Genomic DNA, 15,842 nt, shown 5'->3' on the forward strand with positions numbered 1-15,842 from the left:
TTTGAAATCATATCTGAAGATCAATCATTATTAGTCCTGAAGAAGAGAGCCAGCACATTTGCTAAAAACACAAGTACGAACTAAAAGGAGACTACATTTTCTTTATCTACCTAACCCAACACACGTTTCTTTCCTATCCTACCACCAATCCCAATTCAAGTGTTGGAAACTAAAAATATCAATTCTAGTTATATCCAAGACCCAATACTGGAAGAACTGAACACAAAACCCTTTCTGAAGTGAAAGGATCGGAGATTTACATCGATCATTTCAGAAGCCCTCCCAGTTTATTATTTCCTACTCATATGTACATACCTGTTAGCAGGAGGAGACTTATAATTCTTGTTGGTATATATTTCTTCTAAACTAAACTCCTTTTTCTTTAACCTGAAAAGAGAACAAAATAAATTCTTCATGCTCTCTTCAGAGAGATAAGATTGGCTTCCCAACTCTACTCTTTTCATTCTTTTACTTTCAACTATTCTGTGATAAGTTTTATTTATTTATTTATTTATTTTATGAGGAAGATCGGCCCTGAGCTAACATCTGCCAATCCTCCTCTTTTTTTTTGCTGAGGAAGACTGGCCCTGGCCTAACATCCATACCCATCCTCCTCTACTTTATATGGGACGCCGTCACAGCATGTCTTGACAAGTGGTGCGTCAGTGCGCGCCCAGAATCCGAACCGGCGAACCCCGGGCCGCTGCAGCGGAGCACGCGCACTTAACTGCTGCGCCACCGGGCTGGCCCCTGTAATAAGTTTTAGATGTCTCATGTGAACAACATTTACTGGATTTTCTTTTCCAGGCTGCCAATCTTCAACTTTATGAAATTTAGTCCATTTATACTTACTGGGAATGATATAACTGGATTTATATCTATGATCTTATTTACAGCTTCTTTTTATCCTACCTTTTCAATGTTTCTTTTCTTAACTGACTGCTCTCTCTCATTTTTTTTAATGATTTTTATTTACTTTAAGCGATTTCTTTTTTTTTTTTTTTCATTTGGGAGGAAGACTAGCCCTGAGCTAACATCCGATGCCCATCTTCCTCTACTTTATATGGGACGCTGCCACAGCATGGCTTACCAAGTGGTGCATCGGTGCGCGCCTGGGATCCGAACCTGCGAACCCGGGGCTGCCGAAGTGGAGTGCTCGCACTTAACTGCTTGCGCCACCGGGCCAGCCCCCCGCCCCCCCTCTTTTATTCCCCTTTCCTGGCTTGGAAATCATATACTCTTCTACTTTTTTAGTGGTTGGTAAGAATTTTAATGAGTATATTTAACTTAGAAACTGAAGTGCATCAGTATTTTTACCCTTCTCCCAAACAACACAAGGTCTCTGGAACTTCAAACTCCGATCAATACTATCCCAATTTATCTTATTAATGCTCTGTTTTGTCTCCTTTCTTATTTTGTAATTTATTTCTTGAAGAAACCAGGTCATTTGGCCTGTGGCTTCCCCAATCTAGATTTTCTGGGTTATATCCACATGGTGTCATTTAACGTGTTCCTCTGACCTAAACATATGGGAAATACTATAGGTATTTCCTACAGATTGGCAATTACATACACAGGCATAATCAGATTTAGGTGTTTTGGGGCTTTTTGATAAGAAGATTTTTAATAGTGGTTTATCAGGAGGGACATCATACCCTGTTGTCACCGTTTTTGTGAAATTAACAGCTACTGATGAACATCAACTACATTTATTATTTCTTCAGGATCACACATGGTGATAGTCTATCATTCCTTCTTCACTCATTTGATAGAATTCTTCTACCTAAATTGAAACTTCATGCTCATCAATTATTTGGTAACCCTGAGGTACAGTGCACAGAGGAAAAGCAGGTCATATGCTTGGTTCTTCCCCCCCCCCTTTTTTTTTTTACCAATTTCCAAAATAATTAATTGGTTCCCTAATATCACCCAAATATGGCAAATGAGTTGTTTTTTTTTTTTAAAGTATCATTGAAAACTATTGGATTTAAACACATTTGATGTACTTCAATCTATTGCAGCTATTATTCCTGTTGATGCTGAGACTGTTTCATCTGTGGCCACTGGTAGTTCCAAATTGGTTTCTGAATCTCTTTGACATGACCCTAGTAATCTTTGACAGCTTCATCACTTTCCAGTATGACAAGATATTCTACATTCATCTTGTACATTTCCTGCCCTAGACCTATAATCAGTCTTCAAGGAGTCCTGGTTCATATACTATAAAATTCACCCTTTTATTTATTTATTTATGAGTGTACTCAATTCATTTGTTTATTGTTAATTTTTACTACTATGTAGAAGATAATAGCTTCAAGCCTCAACCTTCGACCTGCTTTTGCTCTGCAAACTATACCTCAGGGTTACCAAATAACTGATGAGCATGAAGTTTCTATTTAGGTAGAAGAATTCTATCAAATGAATGAAGAAGGAATGACAGACTGTCGCCATGTGTGACCCTAAAGAAATAGTAAATGTAGTCAATGTTCATCAGTGGCTATTATAGAGAGCATAATAACTTCATTATAAAAGAGCAAATCACTACAAAGTTTCTGTGCTTTAAACTTGTTTCAGTTAAGAAAAGGAGAGACTGCAGATGGCAATTAACTTTTTGGCATCATGTTTTAGTTTCTTCCTGGCTTTCTGGAAATCTTAACTGAGGTGTGGTTTGGTTCAATTCCAATTCAGCAAAGAACATGCTTGTGGAAAATACACATAAACAGTAACATGGATATGATTTTTCATAGTGATTTAGCACTGGCATTCCAATAAACAACCGCTACTTTGCTTCTTAACAATGGCAATAGCTACATTACATTAAGGATGTCAAGACGGGCAAACAGAAAGTGAAAGATTAGGCTCCCTGACAGTCATTCTGACTTGCAAATCATGGCAGTATGCATCCACGTCCAGCTTCTGAGCTGAGGTGAAGGTTGGTGAGCCAGGTGCAAATTCTGGAATTCCTGGGCTCTCAACAAACTTTGCCTTCCTCAGAGGGGCTTCACTCACTGGAAGTGGTGGATCTGCCTCAAAAGCAGATACTTTCTGTGGAGATGCCATCTTGCACAGAGTGGCTCTGGCAAGAGTCTACACTTGAGTGTCTTCCATCTGGTGGTTCCTTGTTCCCTCCATCACTTGATCTGTTTTTACAACTTGATTTCCCTCCAGTAAGAAGCATCTTGAGACTATTCCAAAACGTGGTTGTGCTATTCCAGTACTAACAAAACTGCCACTCTAAGGGGTTGCTGCATCCTAGGGTCAAGCCCTAGTCTCCGAGGTCTCCTGTAAAGACTGTGCAGCTTGTTGGTGCTGCCTTTGCTGTGCTCCGACGCCCCAGATGGGTCTGCGCGGGGGAAAAGGTGTGGAGGGGCCTCACGGTCAGTGGTCCTCCTGTCAGCAGCAGCGGGCCTAAAATTCACCCTTTTAAAGCGTACAATCCAGTGGTTTTTAGTATATTCACAAGGTTATTCATCAGTCACCACTATTTAATTCCAGAACATTTTCATTACCCCCAAAGAAACCTTGTATCAGTTAACAGTCACTCCACCCTCCCTTATCCCAGTGCCTGGCAACCACTAACCTACTTTTTGTCTCTATGGTTTTGTCTATTCTGGACATTTCAGATAAATGGAATTGTACAGTATGGGCCCTTCTGAATCTGCCTTCTTTCATTTAGCATACTGTTTTCATGGTTCATTCATGTTGCAGCATGTATTAGTAGTTCATTCCTTTTTACAACTGAATAACACAACACTCTACGGATACACATTTTCTTTATCCATTCATCAATCGATGAACATTTGGATTATTTCCACTTTTAGCTATTACGTATAACAGCTGCTATGAACATTCATGTACAAGATTCTGTGTGAACACGTTTTCAATTCCCTTGTATATATACCTCGGAGTAGTCATACGTAACTGTTTAATGTTTTGAGGAACTGCCAAACTATTTCCCACAGTGCTACATAATTTTACATTCCCACAGCAATGTATGCGAGTTCCAATTTCTCCCCATCCTCACTGCCGACACTTGTTATTTTATTGTTTTTATTTTTATAAAAATTATAGCCATCCTAGGGAGTGGGAAACATCCTGCGGTTTTGATTTGCAGTTCCCTAATAACTAATGATGTTGATAACCTTTTCACATGCTTGGTCATCTATCTTCTTTGCAGAAATGTCTATTCAAATTCTTTGCCCATTTTAAAAAACTGAGTTGTTGTCTTTTTGTTGTTGAGTTGTAAGAGTTCTTTATATATTGTGGATACTAGACCCCTATCAGATATATGATTTGTAAATACTTTCTTGATTCTGTGGGTTATCTGTTATCTTTTTTTTTAATAGACTTTATTATTTAAAGCAGTTTTTGGTTCACAGCAAAACTGAATGGACAGTACAGAGAGTTCTCATATACACCCTGCCCCAACATAAGCACAGCATCCCCTACTATCAATATCCCACACCAGAGTGGCACATTTTTTATAACTGATGAACCCACATGGACACATCATTATCACCCAAAGTCCGTGGTTTACCTTAGGGTTCGCTCTTGGTATTGTACATTCTACAGGTTTGGATAAATGTATAATGACATGTATCCACCATTATAGTATCATACAGAATCATTTTCACTATCCTTAAAATCATCTGTGCTCGCCTATTCATCTGCTCCTCCTCCCTAGCCCCTGGCAACTATTGATTCTTTCATGTCTCCATAGTTGTGCCTTATACAGTTGGAATCATACTATGTAGCTTATTCAAACTGGCTTATACACACTTAGTAGTATGTATTTAAGGTTTCCCCATGTCTTTTCATGGCTTGATAGCTCATTTCTCTTTAGTGCTGAATAATATTCCACCGTCTGCATGTACCATAGTTTATCCATTCACCTACTGAAGGACATCTTGGTTGCTTCCAAGCTTTGGCAATTATAAATAAGGCTGCTATAAACATTCATGTGCAAGTTTTTGTACAGACATAAGTTTTCAACTCATCTGAGTAAATAGCAAAGAACACTACTGCTGAATCATAAGGTAAGAGAACGTTTAGTTTTGTAAGAAACCGCCAAACTGTCTTACAAAGTGGCTATACCATTTTGCATTGCCACCAGCAATGAACGAGAATTCCTGTTGCTGCACATCCTCACCAGCATCTGATGTAGTGTGTTCTGGATTTTGGCCATTCTAATATGTGTGTAGTGGCATCTTGTTTTAATTTGCAATTCCCTAATTACATATAATGCGGAACATCTTTTCATTGGCTTATTTGCCATCTCTATATCTTCTTTGGTAAGGTGTCTGTTAAGATCTTTGGCCCATTTTTTAATCAAGATGTTCATTTCTTATTGCTGAGCTTTAAGAGTTCTTTGTAAATTTCGATAATAGTCCTTAATCAGATACATCTTTTGCAACTATTTTCTACCAGTCTGTGGCCTGTCTTCTCATTCTTCTGATGGGTTACCTTTTCACTTTTTTGATAGTGTTCTTTGATGCACAAAAGTTTTAATTTTGATGAAGGCCAATTTGTCTTTCTTCTTTTGATGCATATGCTTTTAGTGTCATTTCCAAGAAACCGCTCCCTAAACCAAGGTCATGCAGATTTACACCTATGTTTTCTTCTAAGTGTTTTATAGTTTTAGCTCTTACATCTAGGTCTTTGATCCACTGAGTTATTTTTGTGTACAGATATCCAGTTTTGCATGTGGATATCTAGCTGTCCCAGAACCACTTTTTGAAGACTATTCCTTACTGCACTGAATGGTCTTGGCATATTTGTTGAAAATCAACTGACCTTAGATGTATGGGGTTATTTCTAGACTCTCAATTCTATTTCATCAACTTATATGCCTCAATCCTTATGCCATTACCACACCGTCTTGATTACTGTAGCTTTGTAGGAAGTTTGTGTTTTTTATTGTGGTAAAATATACAAAATGTAAAATTTACCATTTTATTTTATTATTTTTTGTGAGGAAGATCAGCCCTGTGCTAACATCTGCCAATCCTCCTCCGTTTTTGGCTGAGGAAGCCTGGCCCTGGGCTAACATCCGTGCCCATCTTCCTCCACTTTATATGGGATGCCACCACAGCATGGCTTGCCAAGCGGTGCATCGGTGCACACCCGGGATCTGAACCAGCGAACCCTGGGCTGCTGCAGCGGAGTGCGTACACTTAACTGCTTGCGCCACTGGGCCGGCCCCCATTTTAACTCTGCATGCAGTAAGTTTTGAAATGGATTAGTAAGTCTTCCACTTCGTTCCCTTTTCCAAGATTGTTTTGGCTATTCTGGGTCACCTGTACTTCAGTATGAATTTTAGGATCAGCTTGTCAATTTCTGCAAAAAAGGCAGTTGACATTTTAATAGGGATTGCAGTGAATCTGTAGATTGCCTTGGGTAGCACTGACTTCTTAACAACAGTAAGTCTCCCAATTTATAAACAGATGCCCTTCCATTTATTCAGGTATTTAATTTCTTTCAACAATATTTTAGTTTTTAGTGAACAAGTCTTATGCTTCTTTTGTTAAATTTATTTGTAGGTTTTTTGGTTTTTTTCTTTGACACTACTGTAAATGGAACTGTTTCCTCAATTTCATTTTCAGATTGTTCATTGCTAGTGTATAGAACTACAATTGATTTCTTTTTTCTTTTTCTTTTATCTTGAACTTGTAGCCTGCAAACTTGCTGAATTCATTCATTAGCTCTAATGGTAGATTCCTTAGGGTTTTCTATATACAGGACACTGAATAGAAATAGTTTTACTTCCTTTCTAATCTGAATGTTGTTTATTTCATTTTCTTGCTTAATGGCCCTGTCTAGAACCTCTAGTAGAAGGTTAAATAGAAATGGCTAGAGTGGATATTCTTGTCTTATTCCTGATCTTAGGGGAAATCTGTCAGTTTCACCATTAAGTATGATTTTTGCTGTGGGTTTTTTTTGTAGATGCCCTTTACCCATTTGAGGAAGTTCTTATCTATTTTTAGTTTGCGGAGTGTTTTATCATGAAAGGGTGTTGGATTTTGTCAAATGCTTTTTCTGTGTCTATTGAAATGATCATGTATTTTTTTCCCTCTTTATCTATTAATATTGTATATTAGATTGACTGATTTCCTATGTTCAACCAACCTTGCATTCCTAGGATATATCCCAATTGGTCATGTGTATAATCCTTTTTTTATATGCTGCTGGATTCAGTTTGCTAGTATTTTGTTGAAGATTTTTATGTCTATATTCATGAGGTTCTCTGGCTGCTTTTAAGATCATCTTTTTGTGTTTGGAATTCTATAATTTTCTTATGATGCAATTAGGTATGAAATTATTTTTTTTATTGATCCTGCTTAAGATTAATACCTTTTACCACTCTTTATCTTTCTAAATACTATCTTCCCTCCTGTTCTCTTTCTCCTTCTGGAACTTTGATTACATGTCTGCTAGATCTTTTTAATTTTCTCCATTTCTCTCACCCTCTCTTTCTACCATATATCCCATCTTTTTTATTTCTGCACTTCATTATGAAAAATTTTTTGAGGTGTGTTCCCCTGTTCATTAATTCTATTTAGCTCTATTTAATCTGCTGTTAAACCCATTGACTATGTTTTCATTTTGATCACTCTATTTTACATTTTTTAGAAATTCTATCTGGTTCCATTTCAAATCTACTTGGTCATTTTCAAGTCTTTTAATCCTTTATTCATATTTTCAATCCATTTTTATTTCCCTACACTTATAAAACACACTGAATTATATTCTTCTCTAATAATTCCAATATCAGAAGTCTTTTCAGATTTGATTTGCTGTTATTTCCATTGGAACTCATGCATGGAACCTTGTTTCTCTCGATGCTTTGAGATTTATTTTACTGTGAGTTGTTTTACACTCACAGTAACTTTTATTGAAGACCAGATTTGGAAGTGGATTCCTTGAGAAACTATGTGTTGGTTTCTGTCAGGAGCCTGAGGGCACTACCAACCTGGGACGACTGTAAACTAAATTCTCAGCTTAAGGTTTTTTTCAGTCTGCCTACGCAGCATGGATTCAGGCTGCCACTCCATGAGAAGGGCAGCTTGTGGCTATTAATTCTCAAGGGCGAGTTCTTTTTCTCTACCCAGTGACAGGATTTGGAGAAAGGAAGGAATACAGGTTTATTTTTGGCTCATACTGAGGTTATAGCCCCTTTGCAGGGAGGGGGTGTCTCATATTAGACTCTCTTCTTAGTAAGGGCATGGATTTTGTCTTTTGTACCCTGCACCTATGAGGCCAATGAAAACCTAAGCTCAATGTAACCCTGATTTTATAAATGACCTCAAAGCAAAAGCTGGCTTTAATGCTCACTTACCTCTTTGTTCTCTGGATTGCTACCTTCACTTAGTTTTTGGTCTCTAAGAATTCCTTATTCTCCTGACAATTTATTGATGCAAATAAAAAAAATAACATTCATTAAGCATTGTTATTTGTTTTTAAAAGGTAAGTTAGCAAGGTAATGCATCTACCACATTGCTAAAACCTCACCTCTACCCCATATACACCTAAAGTCACAAGGATGATGGTGAAATGATGGGACATCATGTATGTAAAGGTTTTAAACTGTAGCTCTGTCACTAACTGGCTTTATGACAAGTCTTGGGGGCTGAATCTTCAAATTCTGTTTTTGTTTGTTTGTTTTTTTGTAAAAAGACCAGCCCTGAGCTAACATCCGATGCCAATCCTCCCCTTTTTTCTTGAGGAAGAGTGGCCCTGGGCTAACATCCATTTATACGGGACGCCGCCACAGCATGGCTTACCAAGTGGTGTGTCAGTGCATGCCTGGGATCCGAACCGGCGAGCCCTGGGCCGCCACAGCAGAGTGCACGCGCTTAACCGCTTGCGCCACCGGGCCTGTCCCCTTCAAATTCTGTTTTTGAAAAACTATGTCTCTTATTTACATGACTTTGAAGTGGTTTATATAAAACACAGAAGTTTTAAGAAATTTTTATTCCCCTGCAACTACCACTATTTTATACAAATAGTAGCATATAGAACATTCAGTGTTCAGCTCTAGCATAACATTATCTTAGAGTACTGTTGACATTGGTATACAAATACACAAAGCATTGCATCTTGTTCTTTTAAAGACTGCAAGGCATTCTATTCTTTTGAATGGATGTACCATAAATTATTTAACCAACCCTGCATTTTTTTGTCTTTTGCCATTACAAGCAACAACGTAGTGAATGGCTTTATACATATAATTTCCTATATATGGAAGTATATTTGTAGGATAAATTCCTAAAAATAGAATTATTGAGTCAAAGAGTCTGTGCCTTTCTAATTTTGATATAGCCCTACAAACAAGCAATGTGGTATTACTCTATTTTCAAACTTTGTTCTCGGTCAATATGACAGGTGCAAGATAGTAGCAACAATATTTTTAAAATTGTAGTTTTCTTACAAATGTGTTAGGATCATCATTTTTTCCATAAGTTTAAGAACTATTTTTATTTCCTTATGTGTGGACTATCTATTCATATTCTTTACCCATTTTTCTGTTGGGATTTTCATTTTCTATTAACTTGGAGAAGTTGTGTGTGTGTGTGTGTAAATCAGCCTTTTGAGATATGATTTTGTGGGTTTTTTACTGAATGCTTTCTTTTTTCAGTTTTTTGAGGTATATTTGACAAATAAAATTGTAAGATATTTAAAGTGTACATTGTGATGATCTGATATACATATACATTGTGAAAGGATTCCTCCTATCTAATTAATTATGAGTTTGTGTTTTGAGTCTGTTTATGGTGGGTTTCTTTTTTTCCCAACAGAAGTACTGCATTTTTATGAAATATATTTTTCAGACTTTTGTTTTATGCTTCTGGATTTTGTGTTATAGTTAGCCACTCTAGTTAGAAATTTCCTAAGGTTTCTCCAAGTATTCTTACAGTTTGATTTGTTTTCATTTAAAACTGATTTCATTTGGAGTTTACTCTGGTGAAAGGTCTGAGGTATAGATCCAACTTTCTTACTCTTAAAATGGCTACCCAGTTGTCCCAGTAGCATTTTATCGAATAGTCCATCTTTTCACCACTGATTTGAGTGGACATCTTTGTCATGTACTAAATTTATCCATGTATTATGTCTATTTCTGGACCTTCTATTTTGTTTTACCAATTTGTATATTTATGCTCTGGTATCATACTGTTTTAATTATTGAGATTTTACAATATATTTTAATATCTCTTAGGACTAGTACTCTCTTATTTCAGTCTTGTTCTGAGTTTTCCAGGCTATTCTTGCTTCTTTATTTTTGTTAATTGGTTAAATACATGCCTTTCCATTTATTCAAACCTCTTCTTAAAAAAATAGCTCTTGGTCAAGTGAATGTGGTCAGATGTATACTGGAATGTGCCAATTATCAAATTATTGCTTCTCAGCTCAAAATGCACCCCTCAGTACCTGCTCTGGGGTAATGGAATCTTGGACGGTAAGCAATTTCTTCTTTACAGTGAGTATGATGCTAAGCTTTGGCAGAAGTGGGAACTGGAGGAACACTGCAGAGGAAGGGAGCTTCTCTTCGTGGTTCTGGTGAGCTCTTTTTCCCTTACTCCTGCTCCATGGCCCATCATTGGTGTATGTGTGTTGGGGTGTCTGAGGGTGGGAGGGGGCTGCATTTGGAGGGGCTTAGCCTCAGCTGTGTGGTCAGAGCATGTAGTCCCTTAGTGCCCTTACAGCCCTGGCCTGGTGATCACCATGCTACATGCTTCCCAACACAAGATGGGGTACTCTAGGCTTCCTTAAGCCTGTGGTGGCACCTCAAGTTCCTGAGGGCTGTTTTCTGTGACCCTCTTGAAGCAAACACCACACACACCAGGCAATGCACCCACAGCAGCAACTCCCCTTGCGTGCCTGCCCACTTCAGCTCATCCGTGCCCCAGAAGGTTGTTGTTTCCTTCTTGCCCGGCTCTGGCCTTGGTAACCCAGCCCTCCAATAGGCTGCAACCACACCTTCTCCAACAAAGTCTAAACCCCAAATTGGGGGAGGTGGCCCCCTTCCAAGTTCGTCCTTCTTGAAGTACTCTCCTCAGCCCGAGGGTACCCTTCAGAATTCTCTGTACATCTCTATGGCTACTCTCCTGTTATAGTTTAATACTTTATATTAAACTTCCCCTGTTTAAAATACTGTGTGGTTTCTGTCTCCTGATTGGACCTGGACTGATACTTGACACTAAGGTAAAACCCCTAAGAGCTAAATAAGGTTGCTACTAAATACCCTAGACCAGTGCTCTTCACTCTAGTGCACAAAGAGTGAACAGGAACCCAATTTTAGGGGACTCAAATCTCTCAATCATTAATTTCCTAAAAGTGATACATATGAGAAGTGTCCTTGAATGCTCATGCAGATTTCTCCATTCCCACAATTCTTTCAGAACAGCCCCTATCCATCCCAAATTCTACTTTGTTATATGAATCAAATCACTGATCTTGCTAAGCCCTCTTCAGAGATTAATGAAATTACTGTAGACCTGTCTTGGACTTGTCTTTCCCCATCTTACACACAGTTCCATTATAAGAGAAGAGTGGGGCTTTAGACAGAGGGTACTTTGGCTGGTGTTAAGACATTCTGATTTCAGATGTGTTTTGGAATGCGGTTGTCAGAGTGACTTTGCCTCATTCACCTCCTGATTATCATCAAACAATGCCTGCTTATGAAAGAGATACTATTTACGAAAGAGAGCTTCAAACACCAAAAATAGCTCGTTCATGTATTTAATTGCACACAATGTTTTTTTCAAGCTATTCTCAATTCTAATTAACACTCTTACTTAGAAAAGTTCCACTTGATAGCTGATTCTTCTTTAAAAAAAAAAACATAACCGAAATATTTATTGGGACTATCAAACGTGAGATGAAGTATATAAAACCCACAGAAAAAAATGTTAAGTAATTTCCTTAAGGTATAAACTTTTATCAAATCATGGAAGAAATATTTAATTCAATTACTCAATCCTTGTCTATTTCATCTTATAAAACATTAACTTCTACCTTGTTAACAACAACTGCCACGCCAGTTGGTTTGTCAAAATATACTTTTCTCCTACATCATATATTGAAGCAATCATGAGATTTATAAAGTTAATGGATTTATTTCTGATTTTTTACATAATTCTTACTTGTTCCTAAAAGTCTAATAAGAGAGTTTGATTTGTACATGCACACACATCTACTGAAGCAATATCATGCTTTCTACCGTACTCCTTACTTCATAATTTATTTAGTTGCACATTATATTGCTTTATTATAAATTCAGTAATGAGAAATAGCATTATCATGTTATAATAATGTATTATTAAAGTGGATAAGTTAATTATATTTCTTATACATAATTTTAATTTTGATTTATGGCTTTTAGCAATCTACCTCACAAGATGTGTTCCATAATTCATTTCTCAATGGTTTGTATCATTTTATTAAATGTACAAATTAAAACATTTGCTTGAACTGGGAACAGAAACATTAGGAAGCAAGAATGATTTGGCTGATGGGCTTGAATAATACAAATTCCCTTTGCCAATTCAGTCATATGTCAAGGATTTTCCATAAATTTAATGCACTAAACCTGCAACTTCAAGGTTTTTTGACAAAAGCATACTTGAAGTAACAAAAGCATTTTATCAAAAAAGATTTCTTAGAAAAGAAGAACAAACAAAGCCCAAAGCCAGCAGGAGAGAAATAATAAAAATCAGAGCAGATGAAATAAATAATAAATGAAATTGAGACCAAAAAAATAGTAGAAAGGATTAATGAAACAAAGAGTTGGTTCTTTGAGAAGATAAAATTGACAAACCCTTAGCCAGACTTACTAAGAAAAAAAGAGAAAAGGCTCAAATAAATAAAATTAGAAACGAAAGAGGAGGGCCAGCCCCGTGGCTTAGCGGTTGAGTGCGCGTGCTCTGCTACTGGCGGCCGGGGTTTGGATCCCGGGCGCGCACCGACGCACTGCTTCTCCGGCCATGCTGAGGCCACGTCCCACATACAGCAACTAGAAGGATGTGCAACTATGACATACAACTATCTACTGGGGCTTTGGGGAAAAACAAGGAGGAGGATTGGCAATAGATGTTAGCTCAGAGCCAGTCTTCCTCAGCAAAAAGAGGATTAGCACGGATGTTTGCTCAGGGCTGATCTTCCTCACAAAAACAAAACAAAAACAAACAAACAAACAGAAAGAAATGAAGGAGGAGGAATTACAATGGATACCATGGAAATACAAAGGATTATAAGAGAATACTATGAGAAACTATATGCCAACAAATTGGACAATCTAGAAGAAATGGATAAATTCTTAGACTCATATGACCTCCCAAACGGAACCAAGAAGAAATGGAGAATCTGAATAGACCAGTCACAAGTAAAGAGATTGAGACAGTAATCAAAAACCTCCCCCCAAAATAAGTCTAAGACCAGATGGCTTCTCTGGTGAATTTTACCAAATATCCAAAGAAGATTTAATACCCATCCTTCTCAAACTATTCCAAAAAATAGAGGAAGATGGCACACTTCCTAACTCATTCTATGAGGCCAACATCACCCTGATACCAAAGCCAGACAAAGACAATACAAAGAAGGAAAATTACAGGCCAATATCGCTGATGAACATAGATACAAAAATCCTCAACAAAATATTGGCAAACCGAATACAGCAATACATTAAAAAGATCATACACCATGATCAAGTGGGATTTATACCAGGGACGCAGGGATCGTTAAACATCTGCAGATCAATCAACGTGATACCCCACATCAACAAAACAAAGAATAAAAACCACATGGTCATCTCAATAGATGCAGAGAAGGCATTTGACAAGATACAACATCCATTTATGATAAAAACTCTCAACAAAATGGGTATAGAAGGAAAGTACCTCAACATAATAAAGGCTATTTATGACAAACCCACAGCCAACATCATACTCAACTGGGAAAGGCTGAAAGCCACTCCTCTGAGAACAGGAACAAGACAAGGCTGCCCATTCTCACCACTCTTATTTGACATAGTACTGGAGGTTTAGGCCAGAGCAATTAGGCAAGAAAAAGCAATAAAAGGAATTCAAACAGGCAATGAAGAAGTGAAACTCTCACTGTTTGCAGAGGACATGATTTTATATACATAAAACCCTAAAGAATCCATTGGAAAACTATCAGAAATAATCAACAACCACAGCAAAATCACAGGGTACAAAATCAATCTAAAAAATCAGTTGCAGGGCCGGCCCCGTGGCTTAGCAGTTAAGTGCGCATGCTCCGCTGCTGGCGGCCCGGGTTTGGATCCCGGCCGTGCACCAAGGCACCACTTCTCTGGCCATGCTGAGGCCGCGTCCCACATATAGCAACTAGAAGGTTGTGCAGCTATGACATACAACTATCTACTGGGGCTTTGGGGGGCAAAAATAAATAAATAAAATCTTAAAAAAAAAAAAAATCAGTTGCATTTCTGTATGCTAATAACGAACTAACAGAAAGAGAGCTCAAAAAGATATTACCATTTACAATTGCATCGGAAAGAATAAAATATCTAGGAATAAATCTTACCAAGGAGGTGAAAGACCTATACAACAAAGATTACAAGACATTATTGAAAGAAATCGATGATGACATAAAGAAATGGAAAGACATGCCATGCACATGGATTGGAAGAATAAACATAGTTAAAATGTCCATACTACCTAAAGCAATCTACAGATTCAATGCAATCTCAATCAGAATCCCAAGGACATTCCTCACAGAAATAGAAAAAAGAACACTAAAATTCATACGGGGCAACAAAAGACCCTGAATAGCTAAAGCAATCCTAAGAAAAAAGAACAAAGCTGGAGGCATCACAATCCTTGACTTCAAAACATACTACAAAGCAATAGTAATCAAAGCAGCATGGTACTGGTACAAAAACAGACATACAGATCAATGGAACAGAATTGAAAGCCCAGAAATAAAACCACACATATACGGACAGCTAATTGTTGACAAAGGAGCTAAGAACATACAATGGAGAAAGAAAGTCTCTTCAATAAATGGTGCTGGGAAAACTGGACAGGCACATGCAAAAGAATGAAAGTGGACCACCTGCTATCGCCATTCACAAAAATTAACTCAAAATGCATCAAAGACCTGAAGGTGAGACCTGAAACTATAAAACTCATAGAAGAAAATATAGGCAACACACTATTTGACATTGGTCATAAAGGAATCTTTTCGGATGACATGCCTACCCAGACTAGGGAAACTAAAGAAAAAATAAGCAAGTGGGACTTTATCAGATTAAAGAGCTTCTACAAGACAAATGAAACCAGGATCAAAATGAATACACAACCCACCAGCTGGGAGAAAATATTTGCAAAACATATATCTGACAAAGGGTTAATGTCCATAACATATAGAGAACTCACAAAACTGAACAACAAAAAATCATCAATCTGGTCAAAAAATGGACAGAGGAAAAAAACAGATACTTTTCCAAAGAAGATACACAGATGGCCAATAGGCACATGAAAAGATGTTCAACATCACTAATCATCAGGGAAATGCAAATCAAAACAACACTAAGATATCACCTCACACCTGTTAGAATGGCTATAACCACCAAGACAAAAAACAACAAATGTTGGAGAGGATGTGGAGAAACTGGAACCCTCACACACAGCTAGTGGGAATGCAAACTGGTGCAGGCTCTATGGAAAACAGATGGAGATTCCTCAAAAAATTAAAAATAGAAATACCCTATGTGATCTACCTATCCCACTACTGGGAATCTAACCAACGAACCTGAAATCAACAATCCAAAGAGGCTTATGCACCCCTATGTTCAGTGCAGCATT

At 37.6% G+C, this 15,842-nt stretch overlaps 1 protein-coding gene across 4 annotated transcripts in view; it reads right to left on the reverse strand.

The window, feature by feature from the left end:
- PRR14L (proline rich 14 like) overlaps positions 1–15,842 on the reverse strand; it is a 71,174-nt gene that overhangs the window by 3,299 nt on the left and 52,033 nt on the right. For all 4 annotated transcript variants that reach the window (XM_058531852.1, XM_058531851.1, XM_058531854.1 and 1 more), the window contains one exon: positions 316–387. In XM_058531852.1, coding sequence (XP_058387835.1) covers positions 316–387 — 72 coding nt within the window. The remainder of the gene's footprint in view (positions 1–315; positions 388–15,842) is intronic.

The sequence above is a fragment of the Diceros bicornis genome, chromosome 35 (genome assembly GCF_020826845.1).
Source record: "Diceros bicornis minor isolate mBicDic1 chromosome 35, mDicBic1.mat.cur, whole genome shotgun sequence".
Lineage (NCBI taxonomy): Eukaryota > Metazoa > Chordata > Mammalia > Perissodactyla > Rhinocerotidae > Diceros > Diceros bicornis.